Consider the following 27,588-nt stretch of genomic DNA (forward strand, 5'->3'; position numbering starts at 1 on the left):
GCGCCTTATAGTGCGAAAATTAGGGTACTAAAATATTCGATAGCTGCAGCCCTACACTCCATTTACCATTTAATAAAACATATTAGCTTGAACAAAAACTTACCTTACGTCGGTCTTAACAGGGAGCAGCTGGATTCAGCCATGTTAAATGAGTTATGTAATATTCACTGTTGCCACTAGAAGGCAGTGTATTCACCCAAATCAATAAAACTAAATGCAAACACTTTCAAAACTAACAATTAGAACTTAAACGAATACTCGAAGCAGCAAAATTTGATCCAAAACGTTTTTCTAATCGAATTACTCAACAGATCAATCGTTGCAGCACTAATATACATATATTGAAAATAAGCGACTAACAGGCTGCACAGACACGATTTCACTTTCATCTTATTTTTGGCAATCTGTAATTATGTCAGTGAGCATGCTGCGGTTTTATTCAAACCAACTGCAAACGAACTAGCTAGAGGACTGAGAAAACTCATGCTGGAAATTATGACTCAAACATGATAAGAAAATGAAGCAAAAACTATGCGGTGAACAGTTATGGACCACGTACTGTTTAGCAAATAGTACGGTTACAATGTCGGTTGGCACTGGTATCACTTCAACACAAATGTCACGACTGCGCTTAACATATGCAATAAAAACATCCGCCCCGTCTTGGATTTGCACGTTCATACCTTTGTGAAAGAGCTCCTGGAGACTCTCGGCGCTCTGACTCAGCACCGCCCAGACCTCCTCCTCCTGGAGTGGGCCTCCTCGGACCTCCAAGGCTTCTGCCAGTGACACGTGCATCTTTCCTGTACGAGCAGAGATAGTATCGGTGATTTCATGAGCAAAAAAATAAACTGCAATCATTTTCATCAGCTTTGTGGTATAATATACAAAGGAAGGAAGGAATTTAACGTTGCGCCAGTTGCAGTTTTAATCGCTGGAAATAGAACGACCACAAGCAGATGTTGGATCATTAAAGAGAGATTATAGTTTTGGAAAACAGACCCCTCGAAAGTCACAGTTTGAACCACAATGACATTTGAAGAAATATGACAGGACACCAGACAATCTCAACAGACTTCGAAAATGCCCAAAACTTAAGGTTTTTGTGTTGTTGTTTGTGTTTCTTGTTTTTGTGACCAATGATGATAATTAAAGTATTTCGTCAACGAACAATTTTCTCATGACAATGACGAATTACAAAACGTGGCCGTGGCTTGGGAGATTAAAACATCATGATGCGAGTGCCAGTTTTCGTGTACGACAACGACACGAAAATGCAACATAGTTTTGGTCATAGGCTCACAATGCATGAAATGTTCATATTTTACGTGGAGTATGTCACCTCTTATCATAGCAATGTTTGGGTAGTGTCTCTCAAGTAAGCTGAGGATGTGTTTCATGCGAGGCTGCACTCCATCTTGCTTGTTTGGAAACATGGTAAGTATGTGCCGATTACCGGTTTCAAGGTATATTGTAGAATAAAAACGTCAAGTAAGGTTGTTCCGATCATGTTTTTTTGCTCCCGATTCGATCCCGATCGTTTTAGTTTGAGTATCTGCCGATCCCGATATTTCCCGATCCGATTGCTTTTTTTGGCTCCCGATTCAATTCCGATCATTCCCGATAATTTTTCCCGATCATATACATTTTGGCAATGCATTAAGAAAAAAATGAATAAAACTCGGACGAATATATACATTCAACGTACAGTACATAAGTACTGTATTTGTTTATTATGACAATAAATCCTCAAGATGGCATTTACATTATTAACATTCTTTCTGTGAGAGGGATCCACGGAAAGACTTGTAATTCTTAAAGGATAAATGTGACTTTGTATATTGTGACTAAATATTGCCATCTAGTGTATTTGTTGAGCTTTCAGTAAATGATACTGTAGCCATGCCCAAATGTATGATGGGAAGTGGAACCATGACTGTGCGTAGTGCTACCAATTGATATAGCTTCTCTGCGTTGGGAAATAATCTAAGGTTTTAAGAAAAAGATCAATTGCTACCTTGCTTCCCCACATTGCTTCCCATGATGTTTCTAAGCATAGAGAGAGGGATTGTAAGGCTTTAGCCAATTAAAAAAAGGCTCCAAAGGCTGCCAAAATTCACTCTGAATTTGAATTTATTGTCATTGTCATCATCATCATCAAGATGAAGATAGACATGACAAGGGAGACGGAAAAGCAGAAGCTTATCGGGATTCGGGAACCCGTCCCCCTGCCACCTAGGTCGCACAAGCAGTATGTTATGTATCAGTCCAGTGATAGTCTAACAAATTTCGTTCAAAGTCATTGATTGCCATGGAAATTGGTGATAGATGTCATCATTATTTTTCGAATGGTGTCAGCTCCTCCAAGCTTCGCACAACTCTTATCTTCATGTCTTGTGACTTGACAAGGATTTTGCAATCAGAGACCCAGGTGCTGGCTATTTTTCCCTCTTTTTTTAAACATTTTTTTAAACTACTCATTTTACGCTGCCTTTTGTCTCTCTAAATACGAAAAACGGCGCCATTGCAGATTGAGTGCAACAATGCGTGAGTGGGTCATGCAACGCATGCATTAATTGCATTAAATATTTTAATGTGATACATCTGATTTTTGAGAATCTGCCGATACAGAGTCCTGATCAGATACCGAAAAAAAATGTATAAAAAGTTTTTCCAACATTTCCGTCCCACCGTGCCGCCTTCATAATGTGAATTATTTTCAAACAAGAATAACGTAGAAAATTGCTTGTCTTTATGAAATGCTTTATGGAATAAGTCCACTAAAATTCATGCACGCTGCTGAGAACAGCCTCTCACTGACACAATGAGTTGCCACAGCACACTACTATGAAGGACCAGGAGTGCAAAAATTAAATAAATAAATACACAATTAAATAAATTGTTCAATGGGTAATTAAAATGCTTCTATTTTAATATTTATTTATTTCAATATTTCTTTCAAAATTTATTTCTTTCGATTTTTATTTATTTCAATTTATATTTATGTTTGTCTTTTTTTTATTTTTTTCACTTTTTATTTATTTATTTCAACTTATATTTATTTAATTATTTTTTTTAACTTTTCATTTATTTGCATTTTTTTTTTTTTATTTCAACATTCTTTCCGGTTTTATTTATTTCAACATTTATATATTTATGTCAATTTTATGTATTTATTTCATTATTCATTTATTTCACATTTTATTTATTTCATTCTTGCACTCTTGCTCCCCTTGTGACTGTATGAAATAATTTTATCTGTCATTGGCTCATCAAAATCCGTGGGCGGGCGTGAACTAGGCGGGGTTTGAGTTGAGCGAGTCAAGCGACACCGCTGTCAATCATCGTTAAATTTAAATAACTAACTCCAGGGGATTGCTAACCAAGAAAAGCAGCAAGAGGGAGAGTGCGAGGCTGTACGAGCATGAAGCAGAAAAACCCGATGCTTTTCACCCAATTCTGACCTTCCGATATAAAGGCGCGATCGGCTCCGATCTCCAATCACGTGATCGGATCGGGACATCCCTAGTTGACGTTGTCTTTGCAGACTCTAGAATATGTGCTCATTTGTCTGTGTTCATTCAAAACTGTTGGAAGCTTGAATTTTGGAGTTAAGTTTTGCTACATTTTGAGTAACTGTCGACTAAAACTAGACAAAATTTGTATGCATTTTTTCGTCGCCTACAACTAGACAAAGACATTTGGAAATTACTAAAATATGACCAAAACTAATAAGTATTTTCATCCAAAAGACTAAGACAAAAATTAAAAGGGCTGCCAAAAACAACGCTGTGTGTTACTTACCAGCATTAACTTAGTTACGAGCTTTAGCGTAATATTTATAATGTAACCTGTACTGTAAAAAAAGGTTCAACGAGTGTATGACTTCTTCCACAACCCTTGTTGGTCTTCATAGAAAGAGTCATAAAAAGCCTATTAGCTTACAACAATCCATCCCAGAGCACATGCCACAACAAGCTTTAACTCCTATCATAAGATCTTTGAGACTATCAAAGAAATGTCCTCAGGGAAGAGATGTGCTGGCTTTTCATCAAATCTTCTGACATTTTAAACATAATGATTTCAAGTTTAGTGTTTTTGAAAATGTGAACATGCCTGTCCATTGAGCTTTCTCTGTGCAAAAAAAAAAAATAAAAAAAATAGATGAGTCATAGTGAAAAAGATTCTTGAAACTTGCTGCACTGGTTGCCAACCTTTCTCTTCATGGCAGGTTTTGAGAAACATATTACTAGGAATGTGTGACAGGATGTATTTTCATTCCACCTGGCCGCCAGGTTCTGGCGTGACTTTTAAATTACATTCCGACTAAGCGGCTGACGTTGCTAATTCACTCAGGCAAATGTGGCGATAAAAACTGCCAAAAACTTTCATTTTAATGGGTTATGGTAGCTAGTAAGGGTGTAACGTAATGTATTTGTATTGAACCGTTTCGGTACGTGGTGCTCGGTTCGGAACAGAGGCGTACCGAACAAGTTTCTGACGTAATGTAACCCTTACTTTTCGAGGCTGTAAGTCGATCGGGTTACAGATTTTGTATAGATTATATTTACTCCGTCTTCACTGCTATACTGAGGACCGAACCCAGTAGGACAGTATAACCCAGAAACGTCAACGGCGCGACAATGTGGCCACCGCGAGAACGCAGTGAAACGCAGGCGTTAAAGTCAATCAGCCACTGCACACCAGTCGAAGAGCGGCCGCGTGTTAGACGCGTCCCAGAAGCGACTAAACTAGAGCTGTCAAAATTATCGCGTTAACAGGCGTTAATTAATTTTTTTAATTAATCACGTTAAAATATTTGACGCAATTAACGCATGCAATGAATGACCCGCTGGCATATTGCCTCAAACATTACAATGAGGCCGTTTCTGGACATTAAGAGTGAAGAGAATGCCACCGGCCGCTTGGGGGCAGCGCCGTTCCATACTCATGTTATGTCTTCTAAACGTGGGAGAATTAGTAGTTGTGAGACGTTTATGCTGTATTCACAATGCAATGCAAATTGCTATTTGTGCTCCACACATATTTCGGTAAGTTTTCTTTCTTTTAGTGGCAATTATGTGTCTCTTGTAGGGCTGCAGCTATCGAATACTTTAGTAATCGAGTAATCGACTGAAAATTCTATCGATTAATCGAGTAATCGGATAAAACAAATATATTTTTAGGTGAAGAGCAATTATAAATATACATGAGAAAACAAGACATTTCATCAAATCTTGAACCATTTTCAGTCAATCAATGTCTTTATTTTCGATGTGTATTGTTGAAAACAGCCAACAATTGCATCGCAGATGTAACTAGATTTTTTTAAAAAAGCCTAATTCACTGCTTTCACTCAAAAAAACCTTTAGATCTTATTAAGAAAATAATAATAATAATAATAATATATATATATATATATATATATATATATATAAAATATATACAGTGCCTTGCAAAAGTATTCGGCCCCCTTGAATCTTGCAACCTTTCGCTACATTTCAGGCTTCAAACATAAAGATATGAAATTTAATTTTTTTGTCAAGAATCAACAACAAGTGGGACACAATCGTGAAGTGGAACAACGTTTATTGGATAATTTAAACTTTTTTAACAAATAAAACACTGAAAAGTGGGGCGTGCAATATTATTCGGCCCCTTTACTTTCAGTGCAGCAAACTCACTCCAGAAGTTCAGTGAGGATCTCTGAATGATCCAATGTTGTCCTAAATGACCGATGATGATAAATAGAATCCACCTGTGTGTAATCAAGTCTCCGTATAAATGCACCTGCTCTGTGATAGTCTCAGGGTTCTGTTTAAAGTGCAGAGAGCATTATGAAAACCAAGGAACACACCAGGCAGGTCCGAGATACTGTTGTGGAGAAGTTTAAAGCCAGATTTGGATACAAAAAGATTTCCCAAGCTTTAAACATTTCAAGGAGCACTGTGCAAGCCATCATATTGAAATGGAAGGAGCATCAGACAACTGCAAATCTACCAAGACCCGGCCGTCCTTCCAAACTTTCTTCTCAAACAAGGAGAAAACTGATCAGAGATGCAGCCAAGAGGCCCATGATCACTCTGGATGAACTGCAGAGATCTACAGCTGAGGTGGGAGAGTCTGTCCATAGGACAACAATCAGTCGCACACTGCACAAATCTGGCCTTTATGGAAGAGTGGCAAGAAGAAAGCCATTTCTCAAAGATATCCATAAAAAGTCTCGTTTAAAGTTTGCCACAAGCCACCTGGGAGACACACCAAACATGTGGAAGAAGGTGCTCTGGTCAGATGAAACCAAAATTGAACTTTTTGGCCACAATGCAAAACGATATGTTTGGCGTAAAAGCAACACAGCTGAACACACCATCTCCACTGTCAAACATGGTGGTGGCAGCATCATGGTTTGGGCCTGCTTTTCTTCAGTAGGGACAGGGAAGATGGTTAAAACTGACGGGAAGATGGATGCAGCCAAATACAGGAACATTCTGGAAGAAAACCTGTTGGTATCTGCACAAGACCTGAGACTGGGACGGAGATTTATCTTCCAACAGGACAATGATCCAAAACATAAAGCCAAATCTACAATGGAATGGTTCAAAAATAAACGTATCCAGGTGTTAGAATGGCCAAGTCAAAGTCCAGACCTGAATCCAATCGAGAATCTGTGGAAAGAGCTGAAGACTGCTGTTCACAAACACTCTCCATCCAACCTCACTGAGCTGGAGCTGTTTTGCAAGGAAGAATGGGCAAGAATGTCAGTCACTCGATGTGCAAAACTGATAGAAACATACCCCAAGCGACTTGCAGCTGTAACTGGAGCAAAAGGTGGCGCTACAAAGTATTAACGCAAGGGGGCCGAATAATATTGCACGCCCCACTTTTCAGTTTTTTATTTGTTAAAAAAGTTTAAATTATCCAATAAATGTTGTTCCACTTCACGATTGTGTCCCACTTGTTGTTGATTCTTGACAAAAAATTAAAATTTTATATCTTTATGTTTGAAGCCTCAAATGTGGCGAAAGGTTGCAAGGTTCAAGGGGGCCGAATACTTTTGCAAGGCACTGTACCTTACCTAAAAATGCTGTTACGCTTGATAACACACATCACTTAAAAGTTAGGATTTTTTCCCACGTGTTTCAATTGAATTTCTCTTTGTGTCAAGCCATTTTTAAGTTTTGTCTAAACTGTAAGTCCTGATAGGATTTTGAGTTTTTGCAGTGTTCAAAATAAATGTATGATACAGGCTGTATTGGAGCACATTAGGGACCAGTGCTACTAGGTGTTTTATCCAGCAATGACTACTGAGCTAAAATTGATAGTTAGCATGATTAAGTTTTTATTTTACACCCTCATCACTCCACAATGCTATGTTATGTTAAAGCCTGTATGTAAGACACGTTAGCCACGCATCGACAGTGGTCATAATTAATTGAAACCTAGCCCTCCGCAGGGCTAACGTTACGTGAGCTAGTAGCGACAGTAACGTTAATCTTATTTATTAGCGCTTAGCGCTCTTTATTAGCGCTTAGCGCTCTACTGCTTTAAGATGGCGGCTGTTTACTAACGCTGCCCAGACGCGGCCGAGTCTGTCATTTTGCATCTAGTTCAACATACATGTGATCTCTATGAGACGCATCAGACGCTACCTGTTACCAACGTAGCATCGTGCGGGCTAGTATTTAGCAACGTCGGCGTCGTTTGTGGCAGCTGTCGGCTGCAATAAGTTTTTTTTTCCCTTCCTCCTCTTCGCATGTGACAGCGCGTTGTCCCGCATTAAAAGTAGTCCGAGCAAAACGTGATGCTTAGAGCTGTCAAAATAAACGATTACTCGAGGTGAATAAAATTACACGGATCAGTTTTTAAACTCGAGTTACTCGAGTACTCATTTCAGCTCTAGTCTCTTGTTTTATTTTGGGTAAGATATGTACAGATACAGTGGGGAGAACAAGTATTTGATACACTGCCAATGGGAAACCCATTCAAATCATATCAAATACTTGTTTCTCCCCACTGTATATGTTATACAGTAAAGGCGAGTGGACACAGGCGTTCTTTGGACCGTGCCGTTTATTGGCATAAGCTTCTCCTTCACAACAAACATAAGCATCATTTAGTGCAGTGCTTCTCAATTATTTTCTGTCACGCCCCCCCAAGGAAGACGTAAATGTTTCGCGCCCCCCCAAACTCTCTGCCGCCACAGTAAATAGTATCATTTGTCTACAAAATTACTATTATAAATACGCATGTGCCTAACATTGTGTCCTTTTTTTCTAATAAAGAAAAAAAGTAACATATATCAACTTATAATAAAGTATAACTTTATTAACATTGTTTTGTTTGTAACAGAGAAGACTTGACGTGCATGAATTTGCCTGAATTAAAAAAAAAAAAAAATTCACATCCAAACTAAAAAAATACACTCAAGGTACATTTTTGACCATTTGATACAGAAAAATAAAATGTAATAAAATCAGTAAATAATAACAAATTAAAATTGATTAGAAACATTCACTCATGAGGACAATGTGCCAAAAAATTTGACCGAAAAAACAAATCTGAATAAAAGAAGAAAAAAAAAAGTGTCCTTGGACAGGACAGTTTTTATTTTTGCTGCTCACAGTATTTACCTCCTTTGCAATGGTGTGGAGTTATTTTGCAATTAGCATGCTAACTATGCTCACTGGCTTACTGATATAACACTGACAAAGCAGGACGATTGTTGGCAATATTCGGCACGTTTTCACTGAAAAAAATCAAGCTGCTTAACAATGAGATTGGGGTCTAATGTCTTTTAAGTGGCGTCTTAATTGATTTGGCTTCTGGCTGTCTGCTATAATTATTTTTAGACACAGTAAACAGTGGTCTTTCATCATCACCCACTGTATTAAAAGTCAAAGCTAAAAGGCAAACGGCACGAAAAAAGCGCATTCACGGCGGCCGAGGTAGAACCGTAGGTGAGGGCGGTCGTCGTGACGATCCCAAGCCGAAAATGGCACTTCTCGGGCGGCGACGTGAGAACCGGACAAGACAGTGGGTCGCTGCGTGAGTGAGTCCGGTCGGAAAACGGCTTTCGAAAACGGCTGTGGCACACTGCTCTTCATATCTGTTGTCTGTGTGTGCTGAGTGCTCTTCCTTAGTTCAAAAATACTGCGCGCACTCTGAAAATGAGAGCGCCACTGCCACCTACTGAGTGGATGTGCAAGTACACTTTATTCCAGTACGGCAAAAAAAAAAAAAAAACATGTTCCCCGAGGTCAGATGCGCCCCCCCTGGCGCGCCCCACTATTTGAGAAGTACTGATTTAGTGAAAGCACAACAAAAATCATATTCCTATCTCTCAAAAAAAAAATAATAATAATGTTCACAAAAAGGAAAGCACTTCAGTCTATAGTAATGAGGCCCTATTCTGACACACAGTTAAACAACAATGCAAAATGAACTGGCATTCCATATCAAAATAGCTATGCAAAATACACGTAAAACTTTTCACTCTATTTTTATTATTGTTATTTTTATTCTTCTTATTATTATATCAACTCTACTTTTGATTGTAAATTTTACAAATTTTATTAAAACGAAAACATGAAAAGGGGTTTTAATATAAAATTACTATAACTTGTAACTATAACATTTAGCGTTTAAGAACTATAAGTCTTTCTATCCGTGGATCACTTTAACAGAAAGAATGTTAATAATGCCATTTGTGGATTTATTGTTACAATAAACAAATACAGTACTGATGTACAGTATGTTGTATGTATATATCCGTCGTGTGTCTTATCTTTCCATTCCAACAATAATTTACATAAAAATATGGCATATTTTAGAGATGGTTTGAATTGGGATTAATTGCGATTAATTACGATTAATTAATTTTTCAGCTGTAATTAACTCGATTAAAAATTTTAATCGTTTGACAGCCCTAGACTAAACACAACACACGCGAAAAGAACAGCAGAGTTTATTATTTGACGCAAGACGCGACCCTCCTGCATCAATACTACTACCGGTAGCTAGGATCGGGCAGACCGGAAGTCACTCGTGTAAAAATACGGTGGATCCGGTCGATTTTAAAACTAATATGCAATCGTAACCCACTTTTTGAGGCCATCAGATCCCTTGAGTGGTAGATCGGGGTACAGTTGACTTGTCTTTGTTGATTTACTGCCGTCTTCTCTGCTATAATAATAACCAACACGGCCCCGTGTTCAATACAAAACCCTCCTACCACAACAAAACAAGTAGGAACTAATATTGACATAGGAATTAAAGTTATACAACATAAAATATACAAAGTAAATGAATATTCTATCACATTTGTAAAATATAAACACATAATAAAACAAATAATATCCCATTTAAATAAAATAAATTGAAATGAGCTAAAACACCTGTAATTAAATAATAAGAATAATACACAGATCCTTCTTACACAATTTATTAATTTCTGTGTGGCGCTTTAACTTGAGAAAATCCACCAATAAAGCTTTTGAAAACCTTTCATAAGAAAAAAAATGATTCATTGAGGCATTTCATATGTAAAATACATGTTAAAATCTTTGTCATTGGTATTGCTTTTCTCTTTAGCACAGGACTTCTTTTTTCTTCTTTCTTTCAGAAAGAAAGCTGACCAATACGCGGGGTCTGATAGGCAAATTGTTGTTGGGTTATCTTTAAATACATGCTACTTTTTGAGCAGAATTCTAGCTTTGTATAGGCTAATGTTCCTGTTGTTGAAAAGTGTGTAATAAATAACTAGCACATTTATATTTTGCATTTTGTTTTCTTACTGTTCCGAAAATGAACCCAACCGTGACTTCAAAACCGAGGTACGTACCGAACCGAGATTTTTGTGTACCGTTACACCCTTAGTAGCTAGTAGGGGTGGGAAACCTCTGGGTACATTACGATACGATTTGCGATACAAGGCTCATCATTATCTGACAATAAGGCGATATCACAATTATCGATACAATTCGAATGATTTTCTCACTAGTAGACGACCAATCGGTTAGAAGTGGGAGGGATGGCAGCGAATGAACAAATGTTCACGTTTGTGGCGATGCATGGCAGGCAGTGAGTAATTCTTGAGCATTTGAGGTCATTTGCTGTTGATTTTCAGGGTCTTCCTGTTGATTTTGGGGCATTTGTGGCTCACTTCCTGCTGATTTGGGGAAATTCATGTGTCACATCCTGTTGATTTTGCATTGCAGATCAGGAAATACCCTGATAATCTCCCCAAACGAATAGTCAGTGACTCAAGTTCAACAAGAAGTGACCTGTAAATGCCCTAAAACGAACAGAAATTGACCTGTAAATGCCCCGAAAATCAGGAAAGACTGCGAAAGCTTTGGCTTTTCGACAACAACGTCGGTAACTAACATATTTCGTCGAAGAACATGTTTTTTTTAAAGATGATGACGTCACGGTGATGAGCTTAATATGTGGCTTGGAAGACTACAACATACTGGGATGAATGCCAGTTTTCGTCTGACGAGACCACATACTTTCTGTCATATGTTCACAATGCGTGACATTTTGTATCATGGAGTACGTCAGCTTGCGTTGCTGTAGTGTTTGAGTCATGACACTCATGTGAGATGTGCTGCGCCTCTCCCTCTCCTCACTGGTTTGGGATGTGTCTAAACTTAGGCTTCACTCCATCTTGCTTGTTTGGAAACACGTTAAGATTTATTTTCTTATCTTGACAAGAGAAAATATGCAGTGCTGATTTAGCCTTTAAAAGTCTGTGCTGAGTGATCATCAGATGCTAAATGTAACTCCTAGCATTAGCATAGCATTCGTGTTAGCATTAGCTTCAGAATGGCAAGCATCCTCTTAAAACGCTGCCCAATCTAAAGCAGAGCCACTTGGCTTTTCTGGTCAGTAAGTCTTGAGGAGGGCTATTTGACGAAATGGCATTTAGCTTATAGCGCACTTCAGCTGTTTTGTTTGGTAAATGAGCAATTACTGGAAAATACTGATTGCAAATTCTGGTTGCACTCTAAAAATAGCAAGACTTCCCAGTGTTAAACGCTCGGACAACATTTTTTTTTTTTTTTTTACATACAGTTCGTCACTTCCATGTGGGTTTAGTTGAAAATGATGTACTGTACAAAGTTGGCGTCCTTGTAGACGCTACAATATGTGCTCGTCTATCTATGTTCATTGGAAATTGTTGGAAACCTTTATTTTTGGACTAAAACTTTTGAATTTGACAGACCATAGCCTTCATAATTATATTGACGGGTCACAGTCAACAGGCACTGTGCCATGCCTTCAAGTAGCGGGCCAACCCCGACCCTACACTGCGCTTCAGTTATCCGCAGTCGGTCGCAGCGACACATGCAGCTATCCAATGCCGGATTTTGGTTGAAAAAGTATGAAAGCTGTACCACATACAAACAGGAAGGATTGTCTCAGGAGTGATTTGTTCGAGGATTCAAGGTAATTATTATATTTTTCGTACCATGTATGCATTTTGAAACGTTGTGAGAAAAACTGATGGGAAAAATTAGCAGCTAAGGCACCGACCTCATAGTTCGTAATATTTATGTAAAATAAATGCTAACTGCACGTTTTTTGTTTTTTTGTTTTTTAGTTTAAACCAAGAATCGAGACTGTTTTACATCCATATCTATAAAGAATTCAGGGATTTAAGCATCTATTCACAAGAAGTTTCAACGAAAAGCTCTTTGTCTGTGTTTCCACTTGGTCAGCTTTGAAGGAAATAGGCCCCCCATGAATCGGCCCAGCACCCCATGTCCCGACAATACATTATGAAGTCTATGTGCAAACATTGAATTTCATTGAAATGTCTAAAGCATGTTTAATGAATCCAATAGAAAATAATAGGTCCAGAAGCGCCTGGATTTCCGACTCAGAAACATCTCTTGTAAAGTAGAATAAAAGAGTATATGAATAGCTCTATGAAAAATTTCCAAAGAAAACAAAGCACAGAGGACCTCGTCTAAGTATCCTTGAGCAAGATACTAAACCCATGTTGCTTCTGGTGCATTTATTATGCATTTATTCACACAAGAATTTTCAATGGAAAAAGCCATTTGTTTACATAAGGCCGCCGCTACATTTGCTTACTGAATAGCATCATAGTTCGCAATATTTACGTAAAATAAATGCTAAATACATGTTTTTTTTGCTTTTAATCAAGAATCGAGACCGTTTTACGTCCATATCTATAAAGAATTCAGGGATTTAAGCATTTATCCACAACAATTTTTCAACGGAAAAAGTGTTGTCTGTGATTCCACTCGGTCAGCTTTGACAGCCACGCCAACAATGCAGGCCTCCTATTAAATGGCCCCGCGTCCCGTCAATACATTATGAAGTCTATGGACAGACGAAAACAGTTTGAGTAACTGTTGACTAAAACTCGACAAAAAATGTATGCGATTTCGTCGACCAAAACTACACGAAGACAAACACATTTTGAAATGATTAAAATATGACTAACACTAATAAGTATTTTCATCCAAAAGAGTAAGACTAAAGTAAAAATCTAAAGGGCAATCGAAAAACAACACTGGTTTTAAATGTATGTACTTCCTAGTCTAAATTGATTGGGCGTACAGCCGTACAGTGCTGTCAATGGCAGCCATTGAGTTAACAGAGACACTATTCTCGTGGAAGATTTTGGTAGCAACTTGTTGGTTCCTTTTTAAAAAATTTTTGAACAGTGACACCTTTTTAAAACGATTAGAGCTGAAACGAATACTCGAGCAACTCGAGTAACTTGAGTTTAAAAACTGATCCAAGTAATTATATTCACCTCGAGGAATCGTTTAATTTTGCCAGCTCTAAGCATCACGTTTTGCCCGGACTACTTTTAATGCGGGACAACGTGCGTAGAGGAAGAAGCAATAAAAACTCACCGCAGCCGACAGCCGCTACAAACTACACCGACGTTGCTAAAAACTACGCCCACATGATGCTAGTTTGGTAGCAGGTAGTGTCCAATGCGTCTCATAGATATCGCATGCATTTAAGGCTAGATGTGAAATGACAGACTCGGCCGCGTCTGGGCAGCGTTAGTAAACAGCCGCCATCTTTAAGCAGTAGACTTCTCATCGCTAATAAATATTACGTTACTGTCTCGCTCACGTAACGTTAGCCCTTCGGAGGGCTAAGTTTCTATTGCTAACGTCTGTCGTCTAGGCTAACGTGTCTTACATACAGGCTTTATTTAATCTGTAAAAACACAGCGCTGTAGAGTGATGACGGTGTAAAATTAAAACATGATAAAGCTAACTGTCAGTTTTAGCTCAGTAGTCATTACTGAATAAATGTGCTCCAATACAGCAGGTTTATTTTGAACACTGCAAAAACTCAAAATCCGATCAGTACTTACAGTTTAGACTAACTTAAACCTTAACTAAAACTTAAAAATAGCTTGACACAAATGGAAATTAAATTAAAACACGTGGGGAAAACACGTAGCTTTCAAGTGATGTGTGTTATCAAGCGTAATTACATTTTTAGGTAAGAAATATGTTGTTGTTTTTTAAAATAAGATCTAGAAGTTTTTTTGAGTGAAAACAGTGATTTTTTTTTCTAGTCATCTTAGATGCAATTGTTGGCTGTTTTCAACAATGTACATCGAAAATAATTGATTGACATTGATTGACTGAAAATGGTTCAGTGTTGGATTAAATGTCTTTTTTTTGTCATGTATATTTATAATTGCTCTATACCTAAAAAAACAACAACAACAAAAGTTTTATCCGATTAATCGATTAATCGATAGAATTTTCAGTCGATTACTTGATTACTAAAATTTTCGATAGCTGCAGCCTTAAAAACGATATATCAATTCTTGGCAGGAATACTTCGATAACCTTTTGAGATACAAAGTATCAAGAAATAACGCCATTTCGATATAAATTGTCATTTTACTTAAATAAATAAATAAATAAATGTGAAAACGCGCAGAGCAACTCAACTCCGGGCCAAAAGTTTGAAACCCCGACCTTAATGGTTTTCTTGTTGAGTTGTGGACTGATTTCTAGAGACATGGCATCGACATTTTTTTTCAAGTGTAAATTTAAGATCAATGTTGATCAATGTCCTTCCCAATATTCCTTTAAACAGATGATTGTGTAGGATCTTGTATATTTTAGTCGTGTGTTTTCTAACAGCCTGATGTCTGACTAAAGCGCCGCAATTTTAAATTTAGACCTCTCCTTTAAATGAAATAACTACTTTTTGCCGCCTGAAATAGAAACATACCTGACCACGAGGAAGTTTTAAGAGCAACACACCCATATTCACACAGATGGGTACAACATGGGCAGGGAAATAACGACCGTGTCCGCTGAAAACCAGCAGTGTTTCTCTTTTAAGCTTCCTTGACAATCCATTAAAAAAACACTCGGGTCTTTCGCAAATGTTTTTGCATAACTAAAGGCAGATCAAAAGGTTTTTCGGAAAATTAAGGATATTTTTCTAACAGTGCGTAATATCTATTTACAGTATCTATTCAGAGCAGGGGTTAGTTAGTTAGCAAACTCTGAACCCTCAGTTTTATATGATTATTTGATTAAAATTTATTTTTCCGCATGAGAGATGCAACAAAAATATTCAATTTCCTTTGGTAGGTAGATCTAGTACAGACATGTCCAAAGTCCGGCCCGGGGGCCAAATGCGGCCCGCGGTCAAACTTCATCCGGCCCCCAGCCTCTGTCATAAAATCAATTACGTCTGGCCCGCACACAGACTTAATACCGTATTGGCCCAAATATAAGACGGTGTTTTTTGAATTGAAATAAGACTGAAAAAGTGGGGGTGGTCTTATATTTGCAGTCTAGACATTATACCCATTTACGACGCTAGATGGCGCCGGATATCATTGAAGTGATGTTCTGTCATGACAGATCTCAGCTACTCTCAAGTTTAACCAATTTGCATTATTTTATTGCAATGTTTTTCCTTATTCAGATTTGTTTCAAGACGACAGTTAGACTTCACTTTGATGGTTAATGCAGTTATTGCAATTTTGTTGTTTTATCACAATAGACTGGTTTATTTACCTACCAAAAAACAGAAGCCATTCATATACAAATGTGATTGCACTTTAGTTTACATACTTAAATGTTCAGATATTAAGATTTGAATGAGGCCAAATAACATGCTTTTTCTCTCGAATATATTGTTATAATCATTTGTTTCAGATGTACTGTAATTATTTTCTGTATAAAAATTAATTTGGTGTTCAAAAAGTCTTTTTTCAAACTTGAGTCTTGAAAAAGAGGGGGTCGTCTTATAATCAGGGCCGTCTTATATTCGGGCCAATACTTGGTAAATTGGTCAGCAGAGCTGCTACCAGCATATGAAGTAGCTTACACACTAAATGCTGCTCCTCATTTACCCACTAAAAGGCGGCAGCACGCTAAGCAACATTACTCCGTGTGACCCTTTACTTCCAATTTTCTAAAATGGCGACAATCAACAAAAAAAAAAAAAAAAAGAAAGTTGACTGCGACGGCCGACGCTTCAAGGATAGGTGGAAATTGGACTATTTCCTCACTAAAATATGCAACAACTCGGTCTGCCTCATTTGCAAAGAGATAGTAGCTGTATTTAAAAAGTTCAATGTGAGGCGATAATACCAAACAAGACACGCTGACATGTACGACAAGATCATAGGGAAGATACGCAGCGAAAAATTGAAGCAACTTGAAGCTAGTTTAATTTCACAGCAGCAGTATTTCACAAGAGCCCGAGAGTCAAATGAGAACGCCACAAAGGCTAGTTACGAGATTGTTGAAATTATTAATTTAAAAAAATAATAAAGCAAATGTGACACACAGAATGGCTTGCTAAAATTTGCTTAAATATATTGTTCTACGTAAAGGACGTCAGCCAAGGTCGGCCCCCCAAATTTTTACTACATCAAATCTGGCCCCCTTTGCAAAAAGTTTGGACACCCCTGATCTAGTAGAAGCCCTTCTTAGCCAATTGGATCCCAAGAATGCTAGGCAATAGCCAATGGCAGAGCAGCTATAAGTATGTTACGTTCAGTAAACACTGGGAGCTGCGAGCACCAGCCATACTGTATTTTTGCCTTTTGTATCCTGAAATTTCTTTCTTAACAAGAGGCAATATTTTCCTGTTCGGGCATGTCTTAACCTGAAAATTCTGTATGCAAAGAAATTCGTAAGTAGAGGTACCATTGGAGTTTCGTAAGCTGAAAATTCCATAGGTAGAGACGCGTTTTCCATGTGCGTAAATGCCCTTGTACGTAACGTAAACGATCCTTATGGGCTGCTGTGGGTCCTGGTTTTTGTTCCTACCGATCAAGAACAGACAGCTTAAAGTGCTATGAGAGCAAAAAGCATGTTTATTTCAAATTTTACAAGGTATTTTTGATTTAATTTAATTGAAAGCAAAGACAAGTTAAACAGGATATAAATTTATACATAAAATGAATAAAAAGCAAATAGCTTGAAATTTGAAATACCGTATTGGCTCGAATATAAGACGGCCCTGATTATAAGACGACCCCATCTTTTTCAAGACTCAAGTTTGAAAAAGACTTTTTGAACACCAAATTAATTTTTATACAGAAAATAATTACAGTACATTCGAAACAAATAATTATAACAATATACTTGAGAGAAAAAGCTTGTTATTTTGCCTCATTCAAATCTTAATATCTGAACATTTAAATATGTAAACTAAAGTGCAATCACATTCGTAAATGAATGGCTTCTGGTTTTAGAAAGAGTTATGGATGTGGTGTGATAAACAAAAGCATTTTTAGCCCCGGTTCAAAGGAGCTGGAACAATTGAGCACACTTCAGACCTTCAGGTAACTTGTTCCAAAGGTGAGGAGCATAATAACTAAATGCTGCCTCACCCTGCTTGGTTCTTGTTCTTGGAACATACAGGAGACCGGTTCCAGACGACCTTAGGGGTCCAGATGCTTCATAGGGGCAACAAATCCATCATGTATTTTGGTCCAAGGCCATTAAATGTTTTGTAGACGAGCAGTAGTATTTTATAGCCTATCCTTTCACTCACTGGAAGCCAGTTTAACAATTTCAAAACCGGTCTAATGTGGTCCTGGTAGCTGCAGCTTCCTGCCTGATTTTTATCAAGACCTGTAAATATACCGTTGCAATAGTCCAATCTACGAAAAATGAAGTTTTTCAGTGTCTTGTTTCATCAGAAGCCCCTTAATTCTGGCTATATTTTTTAGGTGGTAACATGCAGATTTGGTGACGGCCTTTAGATGGCTATAAAGTTTTAGGTCTGAGTCAATAATTACGCCACGATTTCTGACTTGATTTGTAGCTGTGGGGTGACATTGTGCCAAGGTGCATGTTTATCTTTGACCTTTCCTTTTTTGGCCCAAAAATGATCGCTTTCGTCTTCTCCACATTTACCTGGAGAAAATTCTGGCACATCCAATCATTGATTTAATGAATACATTTACTCAGGGAGACTAAGGGAATATAATCATGCTGGGACACAGAAATGTAGAGTTGTGTGTCATCTGCATAGGTGTGATAGGAGATTTCATACTGTTCCATGATCTGAGCTTGGGGAAGCATATAAATGTTAAATAAAAGTGGTCTAAGAATGGATCCTTGAGGGACCCCACACGTGAATTTGGTTCATTCTGACTGATGGTTTCCGACTGACACAAAGAAATCCCAATCATGTACAGTGCCCTATATGATTATTGGCACCCCTAAAAAAGATGTGTTTTTTAACTTCAAATATATATTTTTTAATTCAAATAATATGGGACCTTAATGGAAAAAAAAAGAAAAATCCAACTTTCAATACAAGTGCATTCAGTCAGTGGGGAAAAAATCCCACATAAAGAAAAAAAATATTTGACATCAAATAATGTGTGTCACAATTATTAGCACCCCTGGGTGTTAATACTTTGTACAATCTCCTTTTGCCAACAAAATAAGGTCTGGGGACTGAGATGGCCATGGGAGGAGCTTGATTTTGTGTCTGTTGAACCATTTCTGTGTAGATTTGGCCATATGTTTAGGGTCATTGTCTTGCTGAAAGACCCAGTGACGACCCATCTTCAGCTTTCGGGCAAAGGGCAACAGATTTTGATTTAAAATGTCCTGCTATTTCAAAGCATTCATAATGCCATGCACCCTAACAAGGTTCCCAGGGCCTTTGGAAGCAAAACAGCCCCACAGCATCACTGACCCACCCCCATACTTCACAGTGGGTATGGGGTGCTTTTCAGCATGCGCGTCTTTCGTGGCACGCCAGACCCACTTAGAGTGTTTGTTGCCAAAAAGCTCAATCTTGGTCTCACACAAAAATACACGCGGTCCCAGTTGCTTTGGTCAGATGAGACCAAGATTGAGCTTTTTGGCTTTTTGTCAGTGTTGTCCCATGAAAAGATATACTTAAAAATCTGCAGAAATGTGAGGGGTGTACGCACTTTTGTGATACACTGTGGCTCCAAAGTATCAAGAGTGTTTACTTAAAAAAAAAAAAAAAAAAAAATCTTAGTACCCCTGCAATTTTTGGGCTAACTTGACAGTTATGGTAAGCTAGGCTACAATAACGATATACCACCACGGGCTGTATTATTGTGCCAAGATTTACACAAAGCATGAAAAAAAACAAACACATTAACTTATCTGCTTCATAATTTAAAAACAAATGTTTTCCCTATAGTCTCCATCAAGAAAATGGAGTTAAATTGTCATAGTCATAACTCATACCATGCGAAAACATGCCTTTTGTTGATTAAATAAGAACATGAGACATTACTGAGTCCGAAAAAAGTAGCATAGCATAGCATTGAACCCCTAAAGTGGGTCAGCAGACAAATTAGGAGTGGGGATGTCTATAAAGCGCCGTCCTTTCTCTGAATCCTGTTTTGGAGAAAAGAGTTAATGAGTACGCCTGTAATAGGACTACCATGTTTATGCAGGAATGCAGGTTATCCATTCTCTTGCAGAGTGAGAGGCAAGCGGGTTCCTCGCCATCTCGCTCATTAGCCGTGAGAATGGCGAACGCTGCTGTGAAGACTGATTGTTTGGCGGCCCTTGTTGTTTCAACACAGTGGAATGTTTTTATCCGGCCTCTGGCCGCAGTGCAGGCAAGCCCCGCTCCCATTGGACCACGACCCTGCTCATGATTGAATGAAGGCTTTGGAAGCAGCCGTCCTAAATAATGTTGGTCCACCATACCGTTAATGCCGCTTTCTTTATGCTCACAAATGCCGAAGCTAAACGAGTCTTACATTTGGTGTAACGTTGTGATAGGTATCAGGAATTTTGGTGAGTGGTTTGATTCAAGTAATATAGTAGGCTAGTTAATTTTTAATTTCTAGACTTAAAATTGATTCAGTAACTTTTCAGACAAAAATTCAACCAGTGTAACTGTAAAATGAATAACCTGGACACTACAGTGCAGGTTGGGTTTCCAATATTCATGTTGTCTTTTTGTACAGGAAGCAGTAAAATGAATGTAAACTAGAGTGAGTAAAGAATAAACCACAATTAAAAGCATTCCTAATTTATTTGAATAAAGTTGCTGCTACATACACCTGTCGTTTTACAGTAGTATGAAAAAGTATCTGAACCTTTTGGAATTTCTCACATTTCTGCATAAAATCACCATCAAATGTGATATGATCTTTGTCAAAATCACACAGATGTAAAAACAGTGTCTGCTTTAACTAAAACCACCCAAACATTTATAGGTTTTCATATTTTATTAAGGATAGAATGTAAACAATGACAGAAGGGGGGGGGGGGGGGAAATAAGTAAGTGAACCCTCTGCCTAATCAGACTTAAAAAGCAATTGAAACTAATTTTTACCAAACAATTTAAGTCAGGTGTGTGCCCAATCATTGATGAGTGGTATAAAGCTGCCCTGCCCACTATAAAACACACACTTGGTGAGAATTGTCTTGATGACGTCATGGCTCGGTCAAAAGAGCCGTCTGCAATCAAGGATTGTTGATTTTAGGGCTGTCAAACGATTAAAATTTTTAATCGAGTTAATCACAGCTTAAAAATGAATTAATCGTAACCAATCGCAATTCAAACCATCTATAAAATATGCCATATTTTTCTGCAAATCATTGTTGGAATGGAAAGATAGACACGACGGATATATACATTCAACATACTGTACATAAGCACTGTATTTGTTTATTATAACAATAAATCAATAAGATGGCATTAACATTATTAACATTCTGTTAAAGCGATCCATGGATAGAAAGACTTATAGTTCTTAAAAGATAAATGTTAGTACAAGTTATAGAAATGTTATATTAAAACCCCTCTTAATGTTTCCGTTTTAATAAAATTTGTAAAATTTTCAAATAAAAAATAAACTAGTAGCTCGCCATTCTTGATGACAATAATTACACAATGCTTATTCATGGTGCTGAAACCAATAAAATCAGTCGCACCCAAGCGCCAGCAGAGGGCGAAAATAACACCAAAAAACAAGTAACAAATGGACATGACACTGTGCTGTCATTTTAATCTGTTTGAGCAGAGCATGTGCGTTAAATGCATCCAATATTTTAACGTGATGAATTAAAAAAATTAATTACCGCCCGTTAACGAGATAATTTTGACAGCCCTAGTTGATTTGTATAAATCTGGGAAATGATACGTACAAACCATTTCTAAAAGTGTGGAAGTTCATCAATCGACAGTCAGAGAAGTTGTCTACAAATAGAGAGTTTAGCACTGTTGCTTCTCTCCCAAGGAGTGGCCGTCCACCAAAGATGACGCCAAGAGTTCAGCGCAGAATACTCAGAGAAGTAAAAAAGAACCGAGAGTGTCTGCTAAAGACTTACAGAAATCACTGGCACAGTCCAATATCTCATCACACATCAACACACATCAACTATATGTAAAACTGTAGCCAAGAATGGTGTTCATGGGAGGACTCCACAGAGGGAGCCACTGCTGTCTAAAAAAAACAACAACAAAAAAAAAACATTGTTGCTTGTTTAATGTTCGCAAAAAGGCACTTGGACACTCCACAGACGTTTTGGCAAAATATTTTGTAGACTGAAGAAACCAGAGGTGAATTGTTTTGGAGTAACACACAATGTCATGTGTTGAGGAAAAATGGAACAGCTCACCAACATCAACACCTCATCCCCACCGTGAAGCATGGTGGAGGGAGCATCATTATTTGGGGCTGTTTTGCTACCTCAGGGCCTGGACAACTTGCAATCATTGATAGAAAAATGAATTCAAAAGTTTATCAGGATGTTTTTCAGGACAACCTGAGGCCGCCTGTCAGACAGTTGAAGCTAAAAAGAGGATGGATACTGCAACAAGACAATGATCCAATACACAGAAGTAAATCAACTTCAGATAAGCCTGTCGCAATATGCAATAATTCCATTTATCGCGCGATAAATAAAAATGAAGGCGGTAATTTTTCCGCTGCGATTTATCGCCTCGCGTGCACGTGCGTGCGCGCGTTCGGCAGACGTGCTGTTAAAAGTTAGGATTTCTCGTTACCAACTGCGCAAAATGCATCTTTGTTCCAGGTCCGGCAAAAACTAGCGCCGGAGCCAATCGTTTTCATTATATCCTATTGTTCAACGTATACCGGCCGCGTCAGTGCTCCGGAGTGACTGTGGACCATCTATGGCGCGCCGGTGTTGTTGACGTGTGGGCGCTCCCGTCAGGAGTGACATTTCACGGGGGGGGGGGGGGGGGGGGGGGGGGTCTATGTTTCGGCACAACGCCGGATATTTATAACAAAGTCCGCCAAAACATTGTTACCAACTTGGCTGCAACGAACAACCTCACTTTGACAACAAACAGCTGAATGAAAATAAGAGCGCTGTGCTTCAAACTCGTCCTGTGTATGAAAGTCGATTGTCATATGCTGGTGTGTAGTAATGAGCAGACGTGACTTCAGCGGCGCTTGCTAAGTTTTTTAATGCGTGCACAAACTAGAGATATCATGAAATGGCAAACTAGAAAGCTACGTCCATGCCATTGGCTACGTGAGCCCAGAGTGATTATGGGACACGTAGTCCAAATACTACATCGATGAATTTTAAACTGTCATGACTGAATGGAGGTTAAGAAGGCCAAATCAATCCACACCAGGGACTATAGATAATGTTGCAAATATTGTTAATTCAGTACGTGACACAGATTGATTCCACCCACAAATAGGATGTCTTGTTCATGTAGTAAACCTAGCTGCTAAGAGAGCTGTAGCAATCAACAGTGTGCCCTGCCTCACTTTGCAAACAGAAAAGATTGTTCTCAGCACTTTTATACAAAAATTTTTCTGATCAGTAAGAAGCACATAAATATTATGCACTAAAATGCATGTTTATATGATGGCAATTTAATTTTTGCTCGTTAGCAAAAAAAAAAAAAAAAAAAAAAAAAAGAAACAAAAAATATATTAATTTTTTTTTTTAACAGAGCATTAAATGTATTAAATCGGATCGAAAATCGTGTCCCCCGTATCAAAAATCGTACCGAACCATGACTTAACTGTATCGTTGCATCCTTATGGAAAACCATTGCAGAAGCTATGACGGGAAAAGTTTTCATTTGCCTAAATGCTTAAGTTATTAAGTGGATTTTTATTTTTTTTTTTTAAACACATTTTATTTATTCTGTGTTTCTGTGCGGTATCAATATTGTTGTTTTTTACTTAAGAGGCATGGTCTATTGTTTTTAGTTGTGATTTCTTAAAAAGTCTTTTTGAATTTAAGAGTAAATATTTATCGCGTTAAAATGGGTGTACTTGATCTATTATACTGTATTCTCACTGTGTTATTTTAAATTGGTTAAAAAAAAAATTGGGGGAGGGCGCAATAATATCGCATATCGCAATAATTTAGGAGAATAATTATCGCACACTAAAATTTGTTATCGCGACAGGCCTAACTTCAGAATGGTTTCAGAAGAACAAAATACACATTCTGGAGTAGCCAAGTCAAAGTCCAGTTTTGAACCCCATTGAGATGCTGTGGCATGACCTAAAGACAGTGATTAATGCCAGACATGCCAGGAATCTGACTGAACTACAGCAGTTTTGTAGAGAAGAATGGGCCAAGATTAGTCCTGATCGATGTGCCGGACTGATCTGCAGCTACAGGAAGCGTCTGGTTGAAGTTATTGCTGGCAAAGGGGGGCCACAAAATATTAAATGTGATGGTTCACTTACTTATTTTTCCGCCATCTGTCATTGTTTGCATACTATCCTCCTTAAAATATGAAAACTAAAACTACCCAAACATTTATAGGTTAAAGCAGACACTGATTTTTCATCTGTGTGATTTTGACAAATATCAGATCACTTTTAATTGTGATTTTATGCTGAAATGTGCTACTTTTTCACACCACTGTATGCGTACATCCCAGTGTCCTCTTCATTCGCCCATAGGGCCATGAGGTGTTCCAACAGTTTTAAAGCAAGAAAGTTTTTTTTTTTTTAAAAGATTTGTGTTTTTAGGCTTCCAAAATTACATCATTTTTATTATTTATTTGTTTATTGAAAAACAGTCTGAGGTTAAAAGCCCCTAAATCTACTGCTTTCAGATGCTTGGTCGCGGTCACAAGGCCGCAAAGTAAACTAATCCTGGAAACGTGATAGCGCCTTTACCCCGTACTTAGTGTGAAGCTTTTCCTTTCCGCCCACCTTCCTGCGTGTGACAGCTCCGTCTTACAGATGGATCTGAAAACGGTCCATTTCTCTTTTTGTAAGCTCCCAAAAATGTACGCATTTCTGTCGTTCGTACCCCCAAAAACACTCAATTCCACACAAATGTCCTGAAAGACAATTCTTCACACAGCAGACTGGAGCGGAAATGTGTTCACATCCTCCTAATGTCAGAAGTGTGGTCTCTGCTGGCAAAGACATTTACCGAGGCGCAACTCTTCTTGAACGTGGACTGCGCCAGGAAAACGAGCACAAACTCCGAGTGAACCGCTTTTCCGAGCGCGACTTTGGAACAAGGCGCGACTGGGACTCGGATGCAGAACACGCGATGATGACAGAGGCTTCCAGAGGATGATGCAAGGACTGTTTTTAAAAGGGATGTTGTAAAATTGTTTATCGAAATGGTGATGTATTGTGATACTTTGTATCCCGAAAGGTTATCAATATGTTCCTGCAAAGAATCGATTTATCGCTTTGCTCTCATTAGCTCCCAAAAACGTGTAAATACGTTCTATTTTTAATTGTTTCAGTGTCCCAAAAACGTATTTATACGTCTTTTACCTTTTTTTTTTCACAAGAGACATCTCTAGGTTCTGACCGTGCTCGGCCGCTCGCGTCCCCCGCTACCCTCCAGTGTCCCGCGACTCAGCCGGAAACACGCACGGCGAAACCAGTCCCCCCCCCCCCAGGAACACAACATGCCCCACACAATTCCCCTGATGAACTCCGCCACGAGGCGCGTGTCACCACAAAAGAAAGACTAAAAAAAAATCCATCTTGATGAGCTAGGCGGCGATGAGGGAAAAGTTTACCCCGGCTGTCGCAGCCAAAACAGTGTCATCTCTCAGTTCAATAGTTTAGTTATGTGTAAATAAATTGCTATCAAAAGGTCTATTTGTCTTGTTGTTTATGTTATTTTGTAGAAGGAAAACATTATTCAGATGTTTGGGATGTCACAAATAGAGATGTCCCGATCCGATATTTGGACCGGATCGGATCGGACGCCGATATGGGCAAAAAAATGCGCATCGGTATCGGATCGGCCAACACGGAAAAATTCCGATCCAGACTTTCGATCCAGTTTTTTTTTTTTTCCAGTCCGGGTTTTCCAGCGCACCGATTTACATAATACAGTCCAGTTTTTGCTACGGTTTCCCTAAAATCCGTTCCGCAAATTACGGCACACCTTCAACACACTACATTACCATCTCCCAATTTACCGAGAGACTTTATCGGTAAAAATGTCAGCTGTGTGGGATCATTTCACCTTAAAGGACGACAAAGACGAAGAGGCAGAGTGCAACATATGCCACAATAAAGTCAAACGTGGTGGTAAAGCTGTAAGAAGTTTTAATACAACCAACCTAATCAAGCATTTAGCGAAATACCACAACAAACAATATAAGAAGTATGTTAAGAAAACCAAAGACAAAAAGAAAGGCCCTACGCAACTAACACTGGCAGAAATTTTTGCCATGCGTGAAACTGGCACTCGACAGTCCCAAAGCCCAGGGAATAACAAGAGTCATTGCCGAAGAATTCATTCTGGATGACGAGCCATTATCTCTCGTGAGTAAAAACGCACCATCCAACACTTAGAACCACGGTACAACATGCCTAGCCGTCATTACATTCTTGAGCGATTCGGCCGTGGAAGATTCGAGAACGATTCACAAACATCCAAATTCCGATTATTGAAATATGTCAAGTAAAGAGCGGAACTAATACACAGCGCGGTCTTCGGAACGCAATGAGAAACGGACCGCATTGCGTCCCGAGAGTAAACATCATGCTTGTCGTAGACCCGGGTAATGCCAATGCTCAACTCACGGCTTTAGCTCAACTCATGCCGCTGGATAAAAAACATAAGAATACCTGACTGGTGCTGACAGCCGCTACAAACTACGTCAACATCGTTTTACTGTAGATAATAGATATCATATGTATATAGAACTAGATCCAAGATGACAGGCTCGACGGCGTTAGCAACATTGAAGTATTGAAAACTAGTTGCGTTAGTAAACAGCCGCCATCTTAAAGCAGGAGACTTCCCTAGTAGGCTGTTGTGAACCTTCCAAGCGAACCTAAATAACTTTTTATCTAAAATACTCCTAAATCCGCAAAATCATGACTTGAATCTATCTTCTAAACAGTTTTAAAACTTTCACATGTCGAAAGTAGACAGAAGGAAAATTATGGAATAACGGGAGCAATTTTAACAACTTTAACAGTTGATTCGCAAAATTAAATTAATGTAGTTTAACGCTGCTGATACAGAATGGGGACTTGAGTATTTTATTTACTGTTTTAAAATTTTAACTTGATACTGAAATAGTTTATTTAAACCTGAGAGGCTTTTTATATAAATTTTATAACTAATGCACGAAACATTAAAAGCATCTAATAGCTTGGGGGGTTTGTGGGATTTTCCACTGACAGTTTACAATATTATTTGCACGTTTTACTGACTGACTATGCCATTTCTGTTTGTTATTTATAATGTTTTGTGTTTGTCACTGAATAAACAGGTCAGATTCTTTTTACCAACCTTTGTGTGTTATTCAAACTCACCTAATTCAGCTGGCTAGTTGTTATCAAGAGTACTAAAACCCTTTTCAACATGAGTCTGACAACTAAGTAAGGAGGCTAAATAACTTTAAACTTTAATACATGCTCAGATAGGCCGGTATTGGTATCGGCCAGTATCGGTATCGGATCGGAAGTGCAAAAACCTGGATCGGGACATTCCTAAATTGGAGTCTCATATGCCATCAACACGCACATGTACATGCACGCACAAATGTATGCACGCACGCACGTGACGATAAAACACAGCCGTGAAAATTACCGCCCTCATTTTTATTTACCGTGCGATAAATGGATTCACTGCATATCGCGACAGGCTT

The 27,588-nt window shown here is 38.4% G+C and overlaps 1 protein-coding gene across 4 annotated transcripts in view; it reads right to left on the minus strand.

The window, feature by feature from the left end:
- Window positions 1-27,588, minus strand: part of ptpn13 (protein tyrosine phosphatase non-receptor type 13) — a 124,518-nt gene that overhangs the window by 86,928 nt on the left and 10,002 nt on the right. For all 4 annotated transcript variants that reach the window (XM_057818184.1, XM_057818186.1, XM_057818185.1 and 1 more), the window contains exon 2: window positions 684-803. In XM_057818184.1, the coding sequence (XP_057674167.1) occupies window positions 684-798 (115 nt within the window). In that variant the 5' untranslated portion in view covers window positions 799-803. The remainder of the gene's footprint in view (window positions 1-683; window positions 804-27,588) is intronic.

Source organism: Corythoichthys intestinalis, chromosome 17 (assembly GCF_030265065.1).
Source record: "Corythoichthys intestinalis isolate RoL2023-P3 chromosome 17, ASM3026506v1, whole genome shotgun sequence".
In the NCBI taxonomy this organism is placed as follows: Eukaryota; Metazoa; Chordata; class Actinopteri; order Syngnathiformes; family Syngnathidae; genus Corythoichthys; species Corythoichthys intestinalis.